The sequence below is a fragment of the Poecilia latipinna genome, unplaced genomic scaffold, assembly GCF_001443285.1.
Source record: "Poecilia latipinna isolate Pla-1442-1.1 unplaced genomic scaffold, P_latipinna-1.0 Scaffold680, whole genome shotgun sequence".
Taxonomy (NCBI): Eukaryota; Metazoa; Chordata; class Actinopteri; order Cyprinodontiformes; family Poeciliidae; genus Poecilia; species Poecilia latipinna.
The window spans coordinates 310353-328460 of record NW_015113296.1 but is presented as its reverse complement, the minus strand read 5'-3'; the positions used below and the strand labels follow the sequence as shown (position 1 = coordinate 328460).

Sequence of the window (18108 nt, the reverse complement as noted above, 5' to 3'; positions counted from 1 at the left end):
ACACAGTCAAGATGTGGGCCAAAGATGAAACCTTTTCAAACTGCCACGTTCTAAAGAAACACTGGACTGGACCTCTGCTGCCAACACAAGGTAAGCAGCCATGTGTGTCTGGATGACCAGTTAGCCAATAGCATGACCTCAAGACTGAACGCAATAAAAGGAAGAGGTCGGGATGGAGGAGAGGGACAGAAGTAAGAACGCAATAGACTGGAAGTAAATGTTAACAAAAACATGCTATCCGTCATTTCTGATTCTTTTATGCATAACAGTTATTCATTAACAGCAGGACTGTTCATTTGTGTTTTTCAGTTTGAATTATCTAAAAAAGAAATCTAGATGACAGAAACAAATCCTCTGAAAGTAGTTCCATTTAGTCACACCTCAAGATTTATATGTAATGATAAAACATAAATTTACATCCTTTGGGAGGCAGAACAGAGGATTTTTTCTTGGCCTGTTAACTTCACTGCTTTTACTCGCTGGTTTCCAATTCCAAGTACTTTTAGGAATTTAAAAATTCCTAAAAGTACTGTTTGGAAAGCTTCCCCAGTCCCATGTCACAGTGACGCTCTTCAGCGTCACTGTGGCGCCTGAGTATTAAACCAATCATTCAACCAGATGATGGTCACAAAGGGAGCACACAGTGCCATTTATTTAGAAGCCCAGGTCCTCCCTTCGCCCCTCATGGTCTCCTATTTGCTGTTTTATTCAACAAAAGTGACCTTTTTTCTTGATCTGTGGTCTTAATAAATTCAAAGCTCCTTCTGCTCACACACACTCACATCATGCATGTCCCCAATGCCACAATCTCCTGACTGTCCAAATATTTTACACAACTTCTATTTAATTTGTTCACACCGATCCTGATTCCCGTCAGTGTCCTCATCTCATTCTGTCCTTGAGTCTGGCTTACTGTCTATTTGTCTGTTTTTTTTTTTTCTTCTTATGCCCTTGCTCCTTGAATGAGATGCTAATGTGCTGCCAGCAAAGCAAACGCGCATACATATATTTCGAGTGTGCGAATAGCTGAAGTAAAAGCTGAAGCTGCTGATTGACGTTTCCCACTGTTATCTCCTTACTCGTCCTCTGTCAGCTGTTCGACTCGCTCTTGTCCAGCAGTTTGCCCTGCAAAGCATTTGCATTTTATTTCCATTCAGCCGACTTGTATTCAGTATTTTACCTTGCATTTCATATTCATGGCTGCTTACGCATATTGTCACCTTGTTAAAGTTTTTTTTTGCAAAAATTTTTTTTTTTTTTTTTTTTTTTTTGCCTAAGTTATCTTTTGGCAGAAAAGAGGTGGTGATTTTTTTCCCCCAAAATCATTTTTGACAAAAAATGACTTAGGTCATTGTTTTAGGAAGCTCAAGTTATGTAGATTCAGCTTGAAGTTTATTTATCTTGACGTTATAATTCTGAGTACTGCTCAGGTTTTGAGGAAGCCCAGGTTTCATTAACAGCAAATAAACTTGCTGGCCAATCAAGCAAAACTACTGTGGTCATTAACCCTTGTACTGGTGCTAGTAGTGTTGGCAGGTGACAAGTGTTGCTAGTAAAGGAAATCTAGATCTGCAGAAAGATTGTTGGAAGAAGAAAGCATGAAGGTCAAGGACAAATGATGCACATTATGTGATTGTGCAGGGACAAAAATAAGCCAATATGCTAAATGGCTAAAGAAAATATTAAAATAGATATATACTGACTAAAGGACTTTGCACAGCCTTTTATTTATATACAAAATTCCCAATCCTTTTCATTTTTCAAAATGAAAAGAAGTTTCATCAAGTGTCACTCCTCAAGACAAACCTTTTAATATTCATATATTTCAAGAATCAATCAGAACTGCTCTCATCAAGAAGGATAATTATAACCACATGAAAATTTAAAGTAGTTCATCTGTGGTAAGGTTTCTCTGTTCTGGGACCTTCCTGCCCTTCCATCTGCAGCAGTGGAACGCCTGAGGCAGCGGTGACCCCAGAGTACAGAACAGAGCCGTGTCACTGACAGCAGACATGACACTGATGAAGTCAGACACAGTTTATAAAGCAGGTGGAGGTGAGCTGCAACATGGTATCGGCAAAAAATAGACAGGTCATCCACCGCCAAAATAATAAAAATAATCAAAAAATCTCTTCATCAGTTGGTTCTTTGTAGATTTGATAGACCATAGCTATGATATTGTCAGTGTTGATGGGAGAATTTCTCTGTCTCTCTCTCTTGGAAACAGATTTTTAATTGATATATTTACTTTTGAATGTTGAGAATTCTTTGCCAGTTTGTTTATCTCTAGCTTCATGCTAAGCACTTGAGAACATTCAGGACTTAACATGTATGGTCCTCCAATAGACCTGTCTTTCAAAGACCTCAACAATGTCACAGGTACATTTCTCTACTTTGTCTTTACAATGAGAAACTGTAATGGTCTGTTTGCTTTAAAGGGGCAGTATTATGTGTTTTCCAGCCACTTAGCACAATCACATAACTATGTCACATTCAGTTGTTATAAAAATGCTGTATATGTCAAATCCGACTTAAAATGAATTTTATTTCGTAATTTCATAATTGGGCCTCTGTCTCTTTAAGAAACTTTTGCTCTTTCTGGCACTCTGCCTGCAGGAAGTTGTCACAACATGGCTCCTCTATTAACCCTAAACAATATTTTTTACCAGCGTTTCATTGAGAAGTAGCTCGTAAACTGAGCTCAGCAGATGCTCAGTTCCACCAGGTGTTTGCTAATTGCTGCTGGCTAGTCTGAAGGAGCTGAGTGGGGGTCTTTTGGGGGAGGGGGGCTCTGTAATGCTGAAGCTTAGAAACTGCAGCTCCATGGAGGAGCTTCGTTGACAAAGGCTCTATTCGATCCCCGAAAGCGTTTTGCACAGCCGAATGGTTGCTATGGGAGATTCAAAGATTTCTCAAAAACGAATCAACAAAACACTCCAGGTGTGTTTTATATGAGTGAATAACAATCTAACATGTTGTAAAGCTCAGAGAGGTTGACCTTACATAATCCTGCCCGTTTATTGATTTGAATTTAATCATATTCTTGAGATCTCGTAGAGGAACATACAAATGCGCTTTAGCAGAATAAAAAAAATTGAAAAACTATTCCTGGATCGCTTAACTGACTGACTGTGGTTTAGATGCTCTGGAGGAGATTCCCCGCCTTCCCCTGCGCCCCTTAAGGATCGACTCGAACAACAAGTACCTGAGCCAGTCGATGCGTCTGAACAACAACAACATCACAAACCTCGTTGGCCTTGAATTCATGTTGAGTCATTTTCTGGCTCAGCCATCATTGCTTGGCTGGCTGGATCTCTCCTGCAACAAAATAACAAGTATTGAATGTGTAAGATTTAGTTTTACTACGTTTCATTATGTACCTGTTTGCTAAGCCGAATTGTCAGTTTTGCAGGTTAAATCATTGTACCTCTTTTGACTGAGCCTATTCCTTGTCTGTCTACATGCGTTATATTTTCTATACGTAATTCAGTCTACACGCATTTAATAAAACCATTCCTATTTGTGCTTCTTCATTTTAAATGTAATAATTCTCGTTTTGAACAGCATGTCTTTGTGTATTCCAGGTTTTATGTGAGCTAAAGGAGCTGCGTGTTTTGTATCTGCATGGCAATGACATCTGGAGCCTGAGTGAAGTAAACAAATTAGGAGAGCTGAATTATCTGCACACCATCACACTTCATGGAAATTTGATTGAAAACATCAAAGGCTACAGGTGATTTGCTTTAACTATCAACTTAACTACCATAGCAACATAATTTGATTCAATTTTGCCTTGCAATTATAAGTGTAACAGTGTAAATGCCAACCCATTCCACAATAATCACTTCAACATCCACAGGTTGATGAAGGTATGGTAGCTTCATACCTTCTCAATTGAGTTTTATGAATATGTAGTCCTTTCTTGTTTACAGTAATGCTTTAATTTTACAAGCACCTGAAGATGAGGTAGATATTAAGACGATCTTCCAACCTCTGTCACTTGGAGCTCAGCACTGAACATAAATTGTCAAAATACCAGTAGAAACGTGGAAAAAGCTAGTTGGCAATTATAAGCAGGGTTGGATTTCTGTAACACAAGTTTTGCCATTGATTGGTGAGAATGGTAAACAAAAAAATCATTTGCAACGTGATATTTCTTTAATTAAAACGTAAATGAGAACAGAGATTGTTTTGGCCTCTTTTTCAAAATTACCGCTCCTTGCTTGCTTTAAGCTACTTTATTCTCTTTTTGGGAAATGCCTGTCCAGTTTCCCTTTGACAAAAGACTTCTTGGAGTAAGTTTAGTAAAGTAATTTCAGTTAAATTAGTCCGGTTTTATTATTTAGCACAGTAAAATACATAAACACTAACAGACAGAGAAACAACAATAAAACAAAAGTTAGCAGAAAAATATACCAATATATAGCAAACTTGTTAAAAAAGCTAAAATCTGTGAATAGTTGGAGTTTACTGTAACAGAAAAATTCATGACTGGGTGAATATGAAACTGTAAATTGGCTGGGGAGCACTGCATACAACAAAATCATCCAACAATAGACAGCATATCTGCAGACATACATCGATTTTTATACTAAACAAAATGAGAACTGTAAGCAAGTGTGTCATAAAAAGGTTACAGCAAAGTAATTATATACTCTTTCAAACATTTCTGTAACACTTAGTGCAGGGACATTTTTCAACTAAGAAAATATGTGTGATAATTTATCATCCTCTTACTACATCTGAAAGGATTGTGATTAATTATATGTTTCACCAGATATAGTTTCTTTACTGAGCTGTTGCTCTCCTGTGTGGTGCCTGAACCACTTCAACAGACTTTTATTTTTTCACAAAAACCACATAATGTGAGAAAAAACATAATAAAATAGAGAATCTTATCTCAAAGTGGGGCTGCACAGTGGCACAGTTGGTAACGCCTTGGAGCATGAAGGTTCTGGGTTCGATTCCCGGCCCGGGGTCTTTCTAAATGGTTTTGTGCATGTTCTCCCTGTGCATGGTGAGTTCTCTCCGGGTATTCCGGCTTCCTCCCACAGTCCAAAAACATGACTGTCAGGTTAATTGGTCTCTCTAAATTCTCCCTAGGTGTGAGTGTGTGTGTGCATGGTTGTTTGTCCTGTATGTCCAGGGTGACCCCGACTCTCGCCCGAAATGTTAGCTGGAGAGGCACGAGCACCACCTCCCAACCCCACTAAGGGACAAGGGTGTTAGAAAATGGCTGGATGGATCTCAAAGTGCATTCATTGAGTTGAAATGACATAAATTACGTCAAATAATCTAATGTATGTGCCTTCTACTGTGTTTGAGGAGTCACGTTATTTCGATATTGCCTCACCTGAAGAGGATGGACTTCAGTGCTGTGACTCGCCAGGAGAAAGTCTTGGCGTCTATTTGGTCTACGAACATCAAACCGCCCAGAACACGACCCAAAGATGCATCAGAACATGATTAAACTGTAATTCAAGTAGTTCTCTTTTTTTTTTTTTTTTTTTTTTTACCAGAAAAAATTTTTTATAAATAATCACAAATGATTAAATAATTGGGTTGTGACTCCAGGAAATTTGGACAAATACAATAAATTAGTTTCTCCACAATGCATTCAGCATTTTCACCTGCAAGAATTTACAGTTAATACATATGAATAATTTCTCTCCCTTTAACTTCTCAAACTATTTTAGATTCATGTTCCTACTGACTGGGCTTGTTAAGCAGAAGATTCTTCTCAGATGAGCCTTGGAAGTGACAGCCTTCCTCTTATGAGTTTCACCCTGAAAAATCCTTAATTGTGTGGATTTAAATGTCCCTGAATCAACATATGGTAAGGACTAATCTGGCCACTGAAGCCAAAACCAAAACTGAAATCTTTTGAGAGTTAATTTAGATTCTGTAGATCAGAATATTGATATCGATATTTGTTTGAGGTGTAGCAGTGACTCGGTCGTCTTTGAAAGCTGCTCTTCCGGATTCCTGGTCAAAACATTTAGCCCATGTCCCAAACTGCACTGTAAAGAAAGTCTCCAGGAATGTCTTTCAGTCAGGATGGCGGTTGCTCGCCCAGACGGTGCACCAGGAAATACTTTGCACTCCGGAGAGTTTTGACTGCAGACTGGCTACTGTACATGAACATTACTTTTTATCTTGATGCAAAAGGCTGCCGTAAAATAAGACGCATGAATCAGGATCTGATGTGTCAGATTTATTCATGGTTCTGCTGGTAAAAACTACCACTTGATTTCAGCGAAAAGTTAAGAGAAATGTATGAAATTTTTTTATAATTGTGCAACTGGTCCGGTTGCATTCAGGCATGATGAGAAATATTTTATTAATCAGAAGTTTTTATTTTTTTTGGTTTTCAATTATTTTTTTTATTTGATGGGTTCTTAACAGAATACCCAGCACATGTTTGAAGTATTAACTTATCAACTCATATTAATTATAAAGCACCTTATGTTGTGACAGCTGAAATATAATTGTCCCGTAATGGTTGGCTGCTGTTTAATCCACCAGCTCACCCTCTCTGGTTCTGGTTCCTGCATTCATTAATTTCTCCATAAAGTTCTGGAAAAGTACGTTGGGTCCTTTTCCATACAATTACACCTTCAAGGCCTCTTTCCAAAAGATGAATTATTCTTCTCTGTTCCTCTGTTATGTGTGTTTTTTGTCTTCTGTTGTATTTAATGTTACAAAATGTGACTAGAAGGATATGAAAGCTCTAAAAAAAACATTTATAAAAAGCAAAATGTGGTTTGAAAGTTTATTACAATAAAGAGGACACAAAACTACGCACACCACCAGGACAAAGTTGTTGAAAACTAAAAAGGAGTTACAAGACTGAAACTCAGATTAAGTGTTCAAAAACCCTAGAAGTTCAACTCGGCTCCAGAGAGAGCTGTCCAAGCCTTTTCAAAAGCCTCACACTCTGCCAGAAGGCAGAGCATGGTTGGAATTTACTACAAAGCAGGGAACTAGTCATTCTTATGAATTATGTTCAGGAAATAAGCATACATACTCATTATACTTACTGTGAGGGCAGAGCCCTGGACTTTGCCCGCTCCCTGATGTCCACTGCTCTGCCTCTGCTCTTCTCTCTGCAGCCGTTCCTTCCTGCTCTCTTCCATTCTCTGCCTTTTTTCTGCTTCTGCTGCTTGTCATTCAGCTCTGAACAAGGGGGTCTTTCTCCCCTCTTACCTGTGTGTCTTTCCACCCACAGCTGCCCCCTGATTGGTGGGTCAGCACACAGGTGTAGACATGTAGTCAACAGGGTGGAACAACACTGCAAAAACAAAATTTTTCCCTCCCATATTATAAGTTTTAACATGGAAAAAATGTCTTGTTCCACTAGCAGATTATTTCATTTATAGCTCGTATTTTTTCATCAATGTTAAGGAATTGTTGTACAAAAACAAGCCCCAATTTTTTTGCTGAAAACTTACTTGTAAGTTAGTTGTCTTATTTAAAGTGTGTGGAAATTTGCATTTTTTTTATTTATTTATTTATTTGCATTTTTGCCCTGCAATCAATAGAACACTGAAAAAAATGCATTAAAATCATGCTGAACACAATTAAAGCATGCTAAAAGTCCCTCCAAAGCATTATTAGAGTCCTTTACAGTCAGCTGTTTGGTTCTTGTTAAGCTTTTTAGGATCAGTGGGGTTGTTTAATTATTTGAATGTATGGTTTTGTGTTGATTTTGGCCCAAAATGACCACAAAAACAAGGCACAGCCTGATATATGCATCCATCCCTTTCAAATGCTGAACCCTTATCAGCTGCATCAAAAGTAAAGACCGAGGAAAGAAAAGACGGGAGGGTACGGCTGATAAGGCTCTTCCTGCAAGTGTTGGACAAGAAAAAAAAGCAAAATTTTAAAGTTCTGAAATGCTGAAGGGACAAAACGACCGGCCACCATGTGTGAGAGGAAACGGAGAGTGTATAAGAAGAGTCTCATCCAGAGCGATATTTATGCTGGAGCTCACTAGTTCATCACTGACACACCCTTACAGAGGCTCTTCTTTCAGACATTCTGTTGTTTGATGTTCCTCAGGCATCTCTTCAGGACGAGGAGAGAGTTCGCCTGTGTGTGTGTGTGTGGGTGTGTGTGTGTGTGTGTGAGGCATTCTGTTTTTGAAGACCTAAGATGGTTGTTTTTCTGGTTCTAGGGAAAGAATCAAAATCCTAAGTCATAAAAGAAGGAATCCAGTGATGGGATATTTTATTGGCCCAGATGTGTTTAATAAATCATTTTCCCTCAGACCTAATTAAACACTTACTGCCTAGCACTGCTAAGCTATTAACATCTGCTCCACTGAATGAACTAGAATGAGCTCCAGCTCTGGATGGGTTTAATGGTGGCAGGCAGGATAAATATAATGTTCTCTTTCATGTTTTTTGCCATTCCTCATCTTCTTTTTCCTTTCTGTGTGTGGATGTTTCTCTCTCTCTGTGTGTGTGTGCAATTATCCCAGCAGCTGCTGCTTTGCTTTACATCTCCTTTTTTGCTATACTTAAAAAAAGAAAAAAAAAAAAGGATCCTCCTATCGAAGATTATATGGTTTAGAGCTATGAAGGATTTGACTTCTGCTGGGCATCTTTCAGATTATGAAGAAAAGTGACAGTGTGCATCCAGTCAGCGATATTTAAATGCTGCAGAATCCCATAAATTGTTTCCTGAGAAAGTCTAATTACATCAAAAAAATATCAAGAGAAAGGAGAGGAGTCTGACTGTGGATAACACTCACTTGGTTTTCACTGTATCCAGTGTAAAATGGGACAGAAAAGACATATCGTTTATTTTACCACATGGAGGAAAACAGAAATTAGTCGGATATAATCTGTGTTTAAAATAAGTAGAAAACACTAGTGTTTTGACCATGTGACTCTCTCTGTGTGCTGTGAGTGAGAGCAGCTGTTTTGGGAAATTGTTTGAGATGATAATTGTTTTTCTACTCGCTCGTCTCAAAAACAAAGTAGGTAGCACATTTTACATGCTGGTGAAACTCTCTTTGACATATGCCTTCAAATGTGAAGCCACTTGGATAAAAGAAAAACAAAAAAAAACAACAAAAAAAAACACTTGGAACATTTCTGCTCCACAAATAAATATAAACAAGCAGGTTCCTATGCTAAAAGAAATATCAAACACTGGTTGCAGACAACACATCATTGATCCCCACTGAAAACTGTTCAGACTTTAACACTCAAAGAGAAAGTTTTTTTTTTTCCTTTTACTTCTAATTGCTATAATTTTGAAAGTAAAACAATCCAATAATTGTGACTGACCATCTACCAGAAGTGGGGCTGAAGTATTGAAACATCAATTTCATTTCTTTTTATGTGCAGGTTGGTGTTCCTGATGGATTCAGAACTTCCACACAAGATGTTATTCCAAAGATGAAAACTTCAAACCTTTTCAAAATCCGTTCTTTCCTCCCAGTTGTGCTGCCGTGGAGCCATCGCTGTAAGGAAGACTTTTGATCCTTTTGATTTTTGGCTACACAAGTTTGTTGTTAATATATATATTTTTTTCACCTGCATCAGAAAGATATCATGTCACAATGAGTTTGTAAAAAAAAAGTGAAGACATTTTCAGAGCAGTGAATTGCTAATAGTCAGACAATGAGCTGGTTTAATGTAAAACAACTCAAAGAAAACCATGTTAAAACTTGTTTTATGATACTCTCTATCAACAGAAAATCATGAAACACTTTTGTAAAGTTTGATGCTATTTTCTTGGCCAAACAATGTCCATGTTGCACCACATAAACAGCAGAAGAAAGCTGTTTGTGGTGCATAAACAGCACCACATGGTGACAGAATGGCACCACTGCTTCTGTCAGACTGACCCATGGCTACGATGTAGTTTACCTCCGTTATTGTGTGAATGTGTGCGAATAAATGGATGAATGACTGACGGTAGTGTAAAGCCCCATCCTCAACTTGCTAATGGTGGAGAAAAAACTTAAAGTTCCAGAAAAACTACTTATTCTCTGTCATTGGTGTCAATGCTAGTTAGCCTTAGGATTTATAGCAGGCTTTGCTGTCGTGTACTACCTGTAGCGTAGCAGAGAGTAAGGAAACAGTTGTGAGAAGCCCATATAGAAGCGTGATTGACAGCGCTAAAACCCGCCTCCTTCCTCTGATTGGTTGTGTCAGACCGGGAGCCGTGTGTTCCTGCAGATGGCTGTAGGACAGCAGGGAAAATGCAGAGGAGCTAGATTTTTCACACAGATTATCTGTTTCATATACAATACAAACATGTAAAAAGAAAACAACATATTTTTATAAAAGTTACACCATCGCTGCTTTTATTTCCTCTGGTTTCAATTGTGCCCTTTAACTTTTACATGTTCTTTTTCCAGACAACAAACAAACAAACAAACAAACAAACAAACACATCTACAATGACTCACCAAACTGGAACAAACTGGAAACACATCAATAACTTTTTTGTTATTTAAATTTTTATTATTATTAATTCACAAGACTTGGACTTTTTAAATAAATTTAAAAAACTGTATAGACTAGTTACTAAGTAAATTTTTGAATTATAAAAGTTGTAACTGTAACTTTATGGATACTCTTTTCCTTCATGTGTTGTGTTCATTATTGATTACTGTAAAGAGGTTTATAGTTAAAGTCTATGAAAGGTTTTACTGACCAAAACTCCAGAATTAGAGGCCATCATACTGTGATTCTTTTTGACACATGACATCTGCAAAGTAGTTTATTGCTGTCAGACAAAAGCCAGATTTTAGTGTTAGATTTTTTTCAGTTCTTTGTTCAGTATAAAACAAGCACTACTTTCAGAAATATCTCCTCATCAAAAATCCTCAAGGGTTTATTAGTCAATGAAGCCCAAAGGGAAAGCTGAATTAAGAGCTAATTAACATGCTTTACTTCCTGATAGGTACAGCAACACAACAGTCAGGATATGACAGTGTGCATGCATCCCATGTTCACTAGAGAAAGAAGTTCAAATTTACACTCTTGTTCAGTCACTCCATGACATTTTTTTGCCTGAAGCCCTTTCTGTTTTCTCCTGCTGCAGTGCTCCAGGTAGTTGTCTTGTTAAAATGTAAGCCTTTATCATTCAGTCTGAGATCCAGTTTCTATCGCTTTCTCTGTAATTTTCTGTGCGCTCTTTTTCTTTACAGATCACAGCCCAGAAAACTTACTCTATTGTATCTGCTATATGTTCACTTTTATTTTTCACATGTTTGTCATATTTTACAGCGCACCTGCGCTTGTAACCGGGTATTCACGCTGCACGAAAAGGCACATCACCTTACTTTAACTCTGAAAATGAATCAGAGATAGTACATCTTTCTGTTTTCTGATACATTTTCTTTCAATTCAGAGATTTACAAACATTTTCTTAGTATTTTAAATTTTTTTCTAATTGCATTTAAACTTTATGACTTTATTTAAATATTTTGAATATCTTCCCACAAGTTTTTCTAAATAGTTTTCTGGAATTCTGGCTCATCCTGATGAAGTTTTGGGAACTGGTGGTGGAATCCTTAGTAAATGATGATTTGGAAAACAGATTTTTCCCTAATCTTTTTTTTTTTTTTTCATTCTCCTAAGATGTTGTTCAGTATTTCTACATTCAGCAATGCTTGTTGCTCCTAATGAATTGATTTTATGAAGTGAATCAGTCTGTTCTGCTGCTGTATGTACAGCTGACATGGTGCTTTGAGGCTTGACATTTTCTACCTGGTCGGTCCAAACGTACCAGTTGTCGTACTGAACAAACCTGCATCTCTAGAAAACTCAGCTCTTTGTCCCTGAGTGCTATTGTAAGTTGAAATTGAAATCGTTTGGAGTAATAAAGCATCTTTTTATCTAAAATGTCCTTTCAGCCTTTGTTCACATGCTGTTTATTTTTAATTGCTCTCGTGTAAAAAGATTAACATGGCGCTTTTAGGAATCGGAGTATTGTTTGCAAGGATGAACCAGATGTGGAGACGGAGTTCTCTTTTTGTGTCACGGTGTTTCTGCTGCTATTCTCATTCCTCTTTTGTGTAATAGATAATTGCTTCCTTAGTTGTTTTACATCCTAATTCTGCTTTAATCTGTCCTTTGTTTATAACTTAACTGTGTTTATTTTCCTTCATGTTGCTGTTCGTCCTCTGATGTATTATTATAAAACCTCTGAGACCGTCAGGGAATTGTTGTACTGAAATTAAATTACCCGCGAGGAGGCCCTATTTACTAGTTATGTGACATTAAAAACAATTACAATCGGTGGTAATGTTCAAGGGATATTAAGCCACTGCCAAGCACTGTAAATGATCCAACTGTGCTGAGTTTCATGCTCTGCCATAAAGATATATCCACCAAATGAAGCTTTTGTTATGTAGCTGTATAAAAATATGAAGTTACATTTTAAAGCTGCATTTCACAGTTCGGGTGGCAAATTTGTTTACTCATGAAATCCTAATAACATACAAGTTAAATCATTTTCTTACTTGATAAAACATCCTGCTAGACTTTTGTCTATGGGATTTGTTATTGCACTTGCACAGGAAGTACTGCTCTTACTTTCCATTACTTTGAGCTCATTGCAAGTTTGAGGATAAATATGTTTAGCACAAATTGATCATCATGTCAATACAGAGAGTAAAGAGGGAGCAGCACAAATAGAAGCTGATTATGCAACAGGGGAATGTTGTACATTTTGCTAAAGCAGAAGAAATGGCAGAAGTTTTACGTCGTTGAGAGGATTTAACTAAAATAGATTTTATTTGTCTCTTTTTTTTTCAATATAAGCTTCTTATCAGTAGTACATCAGATGAAGCATATCCAAAAGTAATTTAAAGTCTTATTGATTCAGTTTAGTCGTAAAATACCCAGAAGATAACAGATGGAGGAACTGGATTATTAGCTGAGGCAAAGAAATCTTTGTAAATATGCAGGTTTAGTAATAAAACTGCTTTTTGTTGAAAGCAAAAACCCTTCTGAATGCTCATTAAATCCCATCTCACTGAGTCTTTGTACTGGAGCTCTGCAGCAGCGTCTTCAGATATCTCCGAACGAAAAAGAGAAATCTCGCTTTTACTGGGCGCCATCTCGTTTTACATGCCGGCGTCTTTGAGCGCCGCACTTGCAGATGTGGCGACTTGACGGGATACTTTTGACATCTGATCATCAAATGAGTGCGTCGTAATTTCAGAGCTACGATTCCTTTTCAACCACCTTGGACTTTGCTGGTGAAGACAAACTTAGCGTGCACTGATGGCTTGTCATGATTGGCTCAGACCTTCTGATCTTGGCTGCCGGCCGCTGAGCTCAATAGGATTTCTTGTAATCCCACAGAGCAGATGGACACGCAGGTAAGATCACAGTGGTAGAGCAGCTATAATTGGCCTGGCTCTCTGCCTGCAAACCCTTTTGACTTGTAGTAGTTTGAGTTTTTGATGATCTAATCAGATATCAAGAACATCAGCAAGTCGGTTTCTCTGTCAATTAAACTTTTATTCCGCATCAAACAGATAGTCGTTGAAGTTTTGCTTGTTTGCAGGCTCTGTCGTTGCTGGAGTCCTGCAGAGCAGATGGAGCGACACTGCAAGCTGAGCTCCATTTATCCAACGTTTATGTTATGAAGCTATGTCTACAAATTAAAAATAAAGTAACAAACACACAGTAACACAACCGAGCAGATGGCAGGCTTACAGCTAACACTCTTGCTATCGCACATTTTATTAGGAAATTATAAAAATCAAGAATCACAACAGTAATGATTGAGCTCAACTGTAATAGCAACAGTAGCCCGCTCTGTGCCTGCTGAAAAATACTCTGAGCTTCCAACATCATTCTGAACATTTTGTGATGGATTTTTTTTTTTTTTTAATCATAATTCATGTTTTTTCCTCTTTTTAATAAATGAAAGCTTGTGTCTGAAAGAACTTGGTTTAAGATTAAAAACAAAACAAACAAACAAACAAAAAACATTCATGCATTATATAAGATAAGTCATGACACTTTTGAGATTGCCAATAAAGCACATTTTAAGTATAAGATTATAATAATAACTTTTATTTGTTAACACATTTCAAGACATTTTATTAAAAAAACCCACACACAACACAATTACACTGAAAATATAAACAGATGCAGAAAAAAACAACAAGACATAGACAGGTAGGAAGGTTGAGAGGCGGACAGAGGAAGCCATGAATGATGCAGAACGGTGCAGCGTCAAAAATGTTTTTCCTTTTTAGCAAGACTAAAGCACAATTTCTCTTATATAAATCAGAAGTTACATTTATGGAAAGTTTGATTGAATTTGTCTAAAAACGATTAATAAATTCTCACGCAGGTTGACCTTCAAAAGTCAGTAGTGGCAGACAGTTGATGAACAGACTGGTTGGTTAGTTATGGACAGTAAAAACAATAACCACGAGTTTATCTTTTTCCTCCTGCTTGAAAACCTCGTTGTTTCCGTGAGTTGGTCTCCTTCGTTTAAACCACAACAAACAAAACGGACAAACAAAAGTCAAAGTCATCATTTTTTCTATTTGGTTTTTTAATTGAATCCAAAACTGAAAAAGGTTTTGTTTTTCATATTTTTCAATTTTAGTTTTGGATCAAACAATACAAAGTGGAAAAACGGGCCGCAGGCTTGAATTTGAATTGAATATTTCATTGCTTTGGCTTGTTTGATCTGGAAATTGTTCTGCATGCAATCATGGCAGCACTGGAACCACACACAAATTTGATTTAGGATTCATTCAACACTGACATGACCCACACACACACACACACACACACACACACACACACACACACACACACACACACACACACATACAAATGTTCTGCATGATGCAGCAGATGAACATCCTACCGTGCTTGGAAATGAACATCAAAATATTCCATGCTCGACATGATCTGAAGAGGAAAGGCCAGGTTAGGCAATTTTATTTGTGTAGCACATTTTCAGCAACAAAGCAATTCAAGGTGCTTTACAGGGTTAGACAGAAAATAACACAACAAACAAGAAAAATACTTTACACTGAAGTGGCAAAGTAAGGCAGAACGATGACAGGTTGAAAAACACTTTGACGTTCCCATTGTTACGAATCAAAAACAACTGGATTTTGTAGCCTCTATTTAAAGCTGGATAAAAAAAATAAAAAAACTTTTATTAAAAATAGTTTTTTTTACATACTTATTTTAAGTATAACACGAGACAGATAATCTGTTAGAAACATTTCTGCAGATGGCTGTAGGACCACAGAGAAGAGACAGAGGAGCCTGTCACAGACTGTCTCGTGTTATATTTAGTTATTAGTTTTAATATATGTATAAAAATATATGTAAAAGTTTCATCTTGCTGCTGGAGAGAAACACTGTGTTTCAGCAGTTCTGAAGTTTTCTGTAAGTTTGTTCCTGATTAGAGGAGCATAAAAACTGAACACTTGGTTCTGGTTCTGGTTCCGGAGCTGCAAAGTAGACTTCAACCAGAAGACCCGAGTGGTCTGGAAGGTTGACGCAACAACAGATCTTTAATGTATTTGGTGCTAAGTCATTCAGTAACTTATGAATTAATAAAAACATTTGAAAGTGTATTTTATGAGCTATATGCCAGTGTAAGGTATTTTTTAACTCTGATGTACTGACCACACACACTCTGGCAGTAAAACTGCTTAATATACCATCATGCTTAATAAATAGAATTTAAATGGTTCTTTACTCTTTTTTTAATTTATAAGTTATTTAAGGCAATTTTGTCTTTTAAAATTATTATCCAAAGGATGTGGTAGGTTGCTTTAATTTTTAACTCATGTCTTGATGCTGTACAAGTCAAAGTAACTTATATTTGACAATTATACATTGAATGTGTTCAACAGAAAAAGAAGTGTCTCTAAGCCCCAGTAATGAAATATTAAAATCAAATCCAGTCCTGTGACACGTTTGTTCATTCCAAAGGTTTTATTTAAGACTAAAATTCTAAATTTGGAAAAGAAAAGAAAAAAATCACATTATGTTTTTTTTTTTTTTTGTATACTGTTAAAAAAATTTAAGAGAAACCAATTATGTTTTCACATTTTGATCTTTGTCAACTGAAAATAGAGAGGATGAATGACACACAGATTCACATTGGTATTCAGAGCTGAATCCTTCAATAACACATGCAGAATATGTGTCATCTGCACACATACCATTATAAATGGAACATCAAAGGATGCATATATATTTTAAGAATCATTGTAACTATATACAAATTTTATCTCATGCTCTAATTCAACTGATCATTTTTTTTTTTTTTTTTTGTGGTTTAGCACAGAACAAAAATAAGAAGCAAAGTGAAAATCCCTGAGCAGCTGCACTGCTGCACAGCCCAAATGCACATAGGAGGGCTGCTGTGAAGACATCATCCCTAACAGCCAGGGGTTAAACTGGCTGTACCTGTTTTCTTTGTTTTGTTTATTTTTTTTGTTTGTTTTTTTGCTAAGATCTATCTGAAACTCTGTTTTCACTCAAACTCTGTTTTCAGATAGATCCATCAAGCCCAGATGATGGAAACATAATGCCTCTGTTAAAACATGCATAAAGTTTGAAAATCCCTAGTTTTATCATTTCCCCATGGAAACGTTTGCAGTTATTTACAATAACTAAATAGTGGGCAACATTAAAACGGCGACTTGGAGGCATGTCAAGGAGGGAGTCTGGGATTCCCTCATGTGTGATCAATTCCATCTTTATTGGGATATTAAAAATAATTATACTTGGACCGTTTCAAACATGTCGGTGTTTTTGTGCATGTGCGGTTTTAATGGTTTTTATTGTACACCATGTTTTTGGGAGCAGTCTAAACAAGTCTTTGCACAGGAGGCCAAACACTATTTTTGTTTTGATACGTCAAACTTGGAATTGAAAAATTCTTTTCACAGTGACTTTAAAGCTTATGTCGTATCCATCTAATACATTAGTGTAACCCTACACCAAAGTGTCCAATTCTGAGCATCCAGCTCCGAGTGTGTACCTCTAGCATTCTGATGTCAAGAAAAATTGCTTTGGCACTCAAAGGCACTTATAGTTAATAGTGTGTTGGATGACAAACGCTACAGATTCCTCTGTAAATACATCATGAATAGCATATCATGGATAGCAAATATACCATGCAAAGAGAGTATAGTATATTTGCACAAGACCATACTAAATACATATTTTACTTAACATTTTGAGAACATTCTTTGATGAAACTGGCTATAAAGCTAAACCTCAAACTTTGAAAAGGTGATCGTTATTCTAAAAATCAGTATGTCTTACTGTAACTGTTGGGTTAAACTAATCATTGTTTTAGCATTTTATTTGAGTGTTTTATCTACATGTGTTCAGTTACCTAACTGACTCTGACCAGTTATCTATAACGTAATTTCCTACTCACGGGGTCCATCTGTTTTGTTATCTCAGCATTGTTCTACTGAAAAAGGTCATCATAATAAAAGCCAGTTCCCAAGCAGAGGAGAGTAGAGCTCACCAATCTTTGATCCTGAGCGGATTAGAGGTTGTGGATCTCTCCCTTTGCAAAGGAAGTCATAAACCCTCATTGGTTTTGTGTCTGGTTCTTTACAGGTTTTGTGCTGTTACGGCCCCTGGCCTCTTGAGGCTGTGCAGGCTCCCTTTTTGTTATGCAGGTTCAGCTGTGAGAGCACATCTTCCTGATTGGCTGCTTGGAGGCTGTAGGAAAGCAGCTACACCATTGGACCAGCAGAGGATTGTCAAGCCAATCAGATGTTGATGAGGCCCACCTGCACCCTATAAAAGGCTCCTGAATCCATTCCTCTAGTGGGGCAGTTATTTTGAAGAGGTTTTGTGAAGCTGCCTCCCTTTGTTTTGGTAGTTGCAACTGCTTTAGGTAGGTTTTAAGCTGGCTTGGTCTTTGCTTGTTCCTGTTTGTCCAGTTTAGTTACTTTGACTTTGCTCCAGTTAAGTATGAGTTAGAAGCCTGAGTTTGAGAGGCTGTGTGTTCCCCGCAGCCTCCTCTTTGTGTGTGTGTTTTTCTTTGCATTGTTTTCCTTTTGTGGTTTATTTTGAGTTTACTTTGAATTGACTTGTTTGGACTTTTGTAATTTTAATTTGC

At 37.1% G+C, this 18108-nt stretch overlaps 1 protein-coding gene across 4 annotated transcripts; it reads left to right on the top strand.

Annotated features, from left to right (window-relative positions):
* Positions 1-6: 6 nt before the first annotated feature.
* Positions 7-11864, top strand: LOC106954777 (leucine-rich repeat-containing protein 51-like). Of its 4 annotated transcripts, none has more exons than XR_001426423.1 (6): positions 7-90; positions 3141-3346; positions 3585-3733; positions 5326-5473; positions 5697-5836; positions 9357-11864. XR_001426423.1 is itself a non-coding variant. In XM_015044524.1 (5 exons), the coding sequence occupies exons 1-4, from the start codon at positions 12-14 to the stop codon at positions 5468-5470; spliced, it is 579 nt and encodes a 192-aa protein (XP_014900010.1). In that variant the 5' UTR covers positions 7-11; the 3' UTR covers positions 5471-5473; positions 5697-6199. The 4 variants fall into 4 exon arrangements, 1 of the variants encoding a protein (XP_014900010.1); XR_001426422.1 differs by lacking the exon at positions 9357-11864 and adding an exon at positions 6053-6199; XR_001426424.1 differs by lacking the exons at positions 7-90; positions 9357-11864 and adding exons at positions 2282-2379; positions 6053-6199.
* Positions 11865-18108: the final 6244 nt, after the last annotated feature.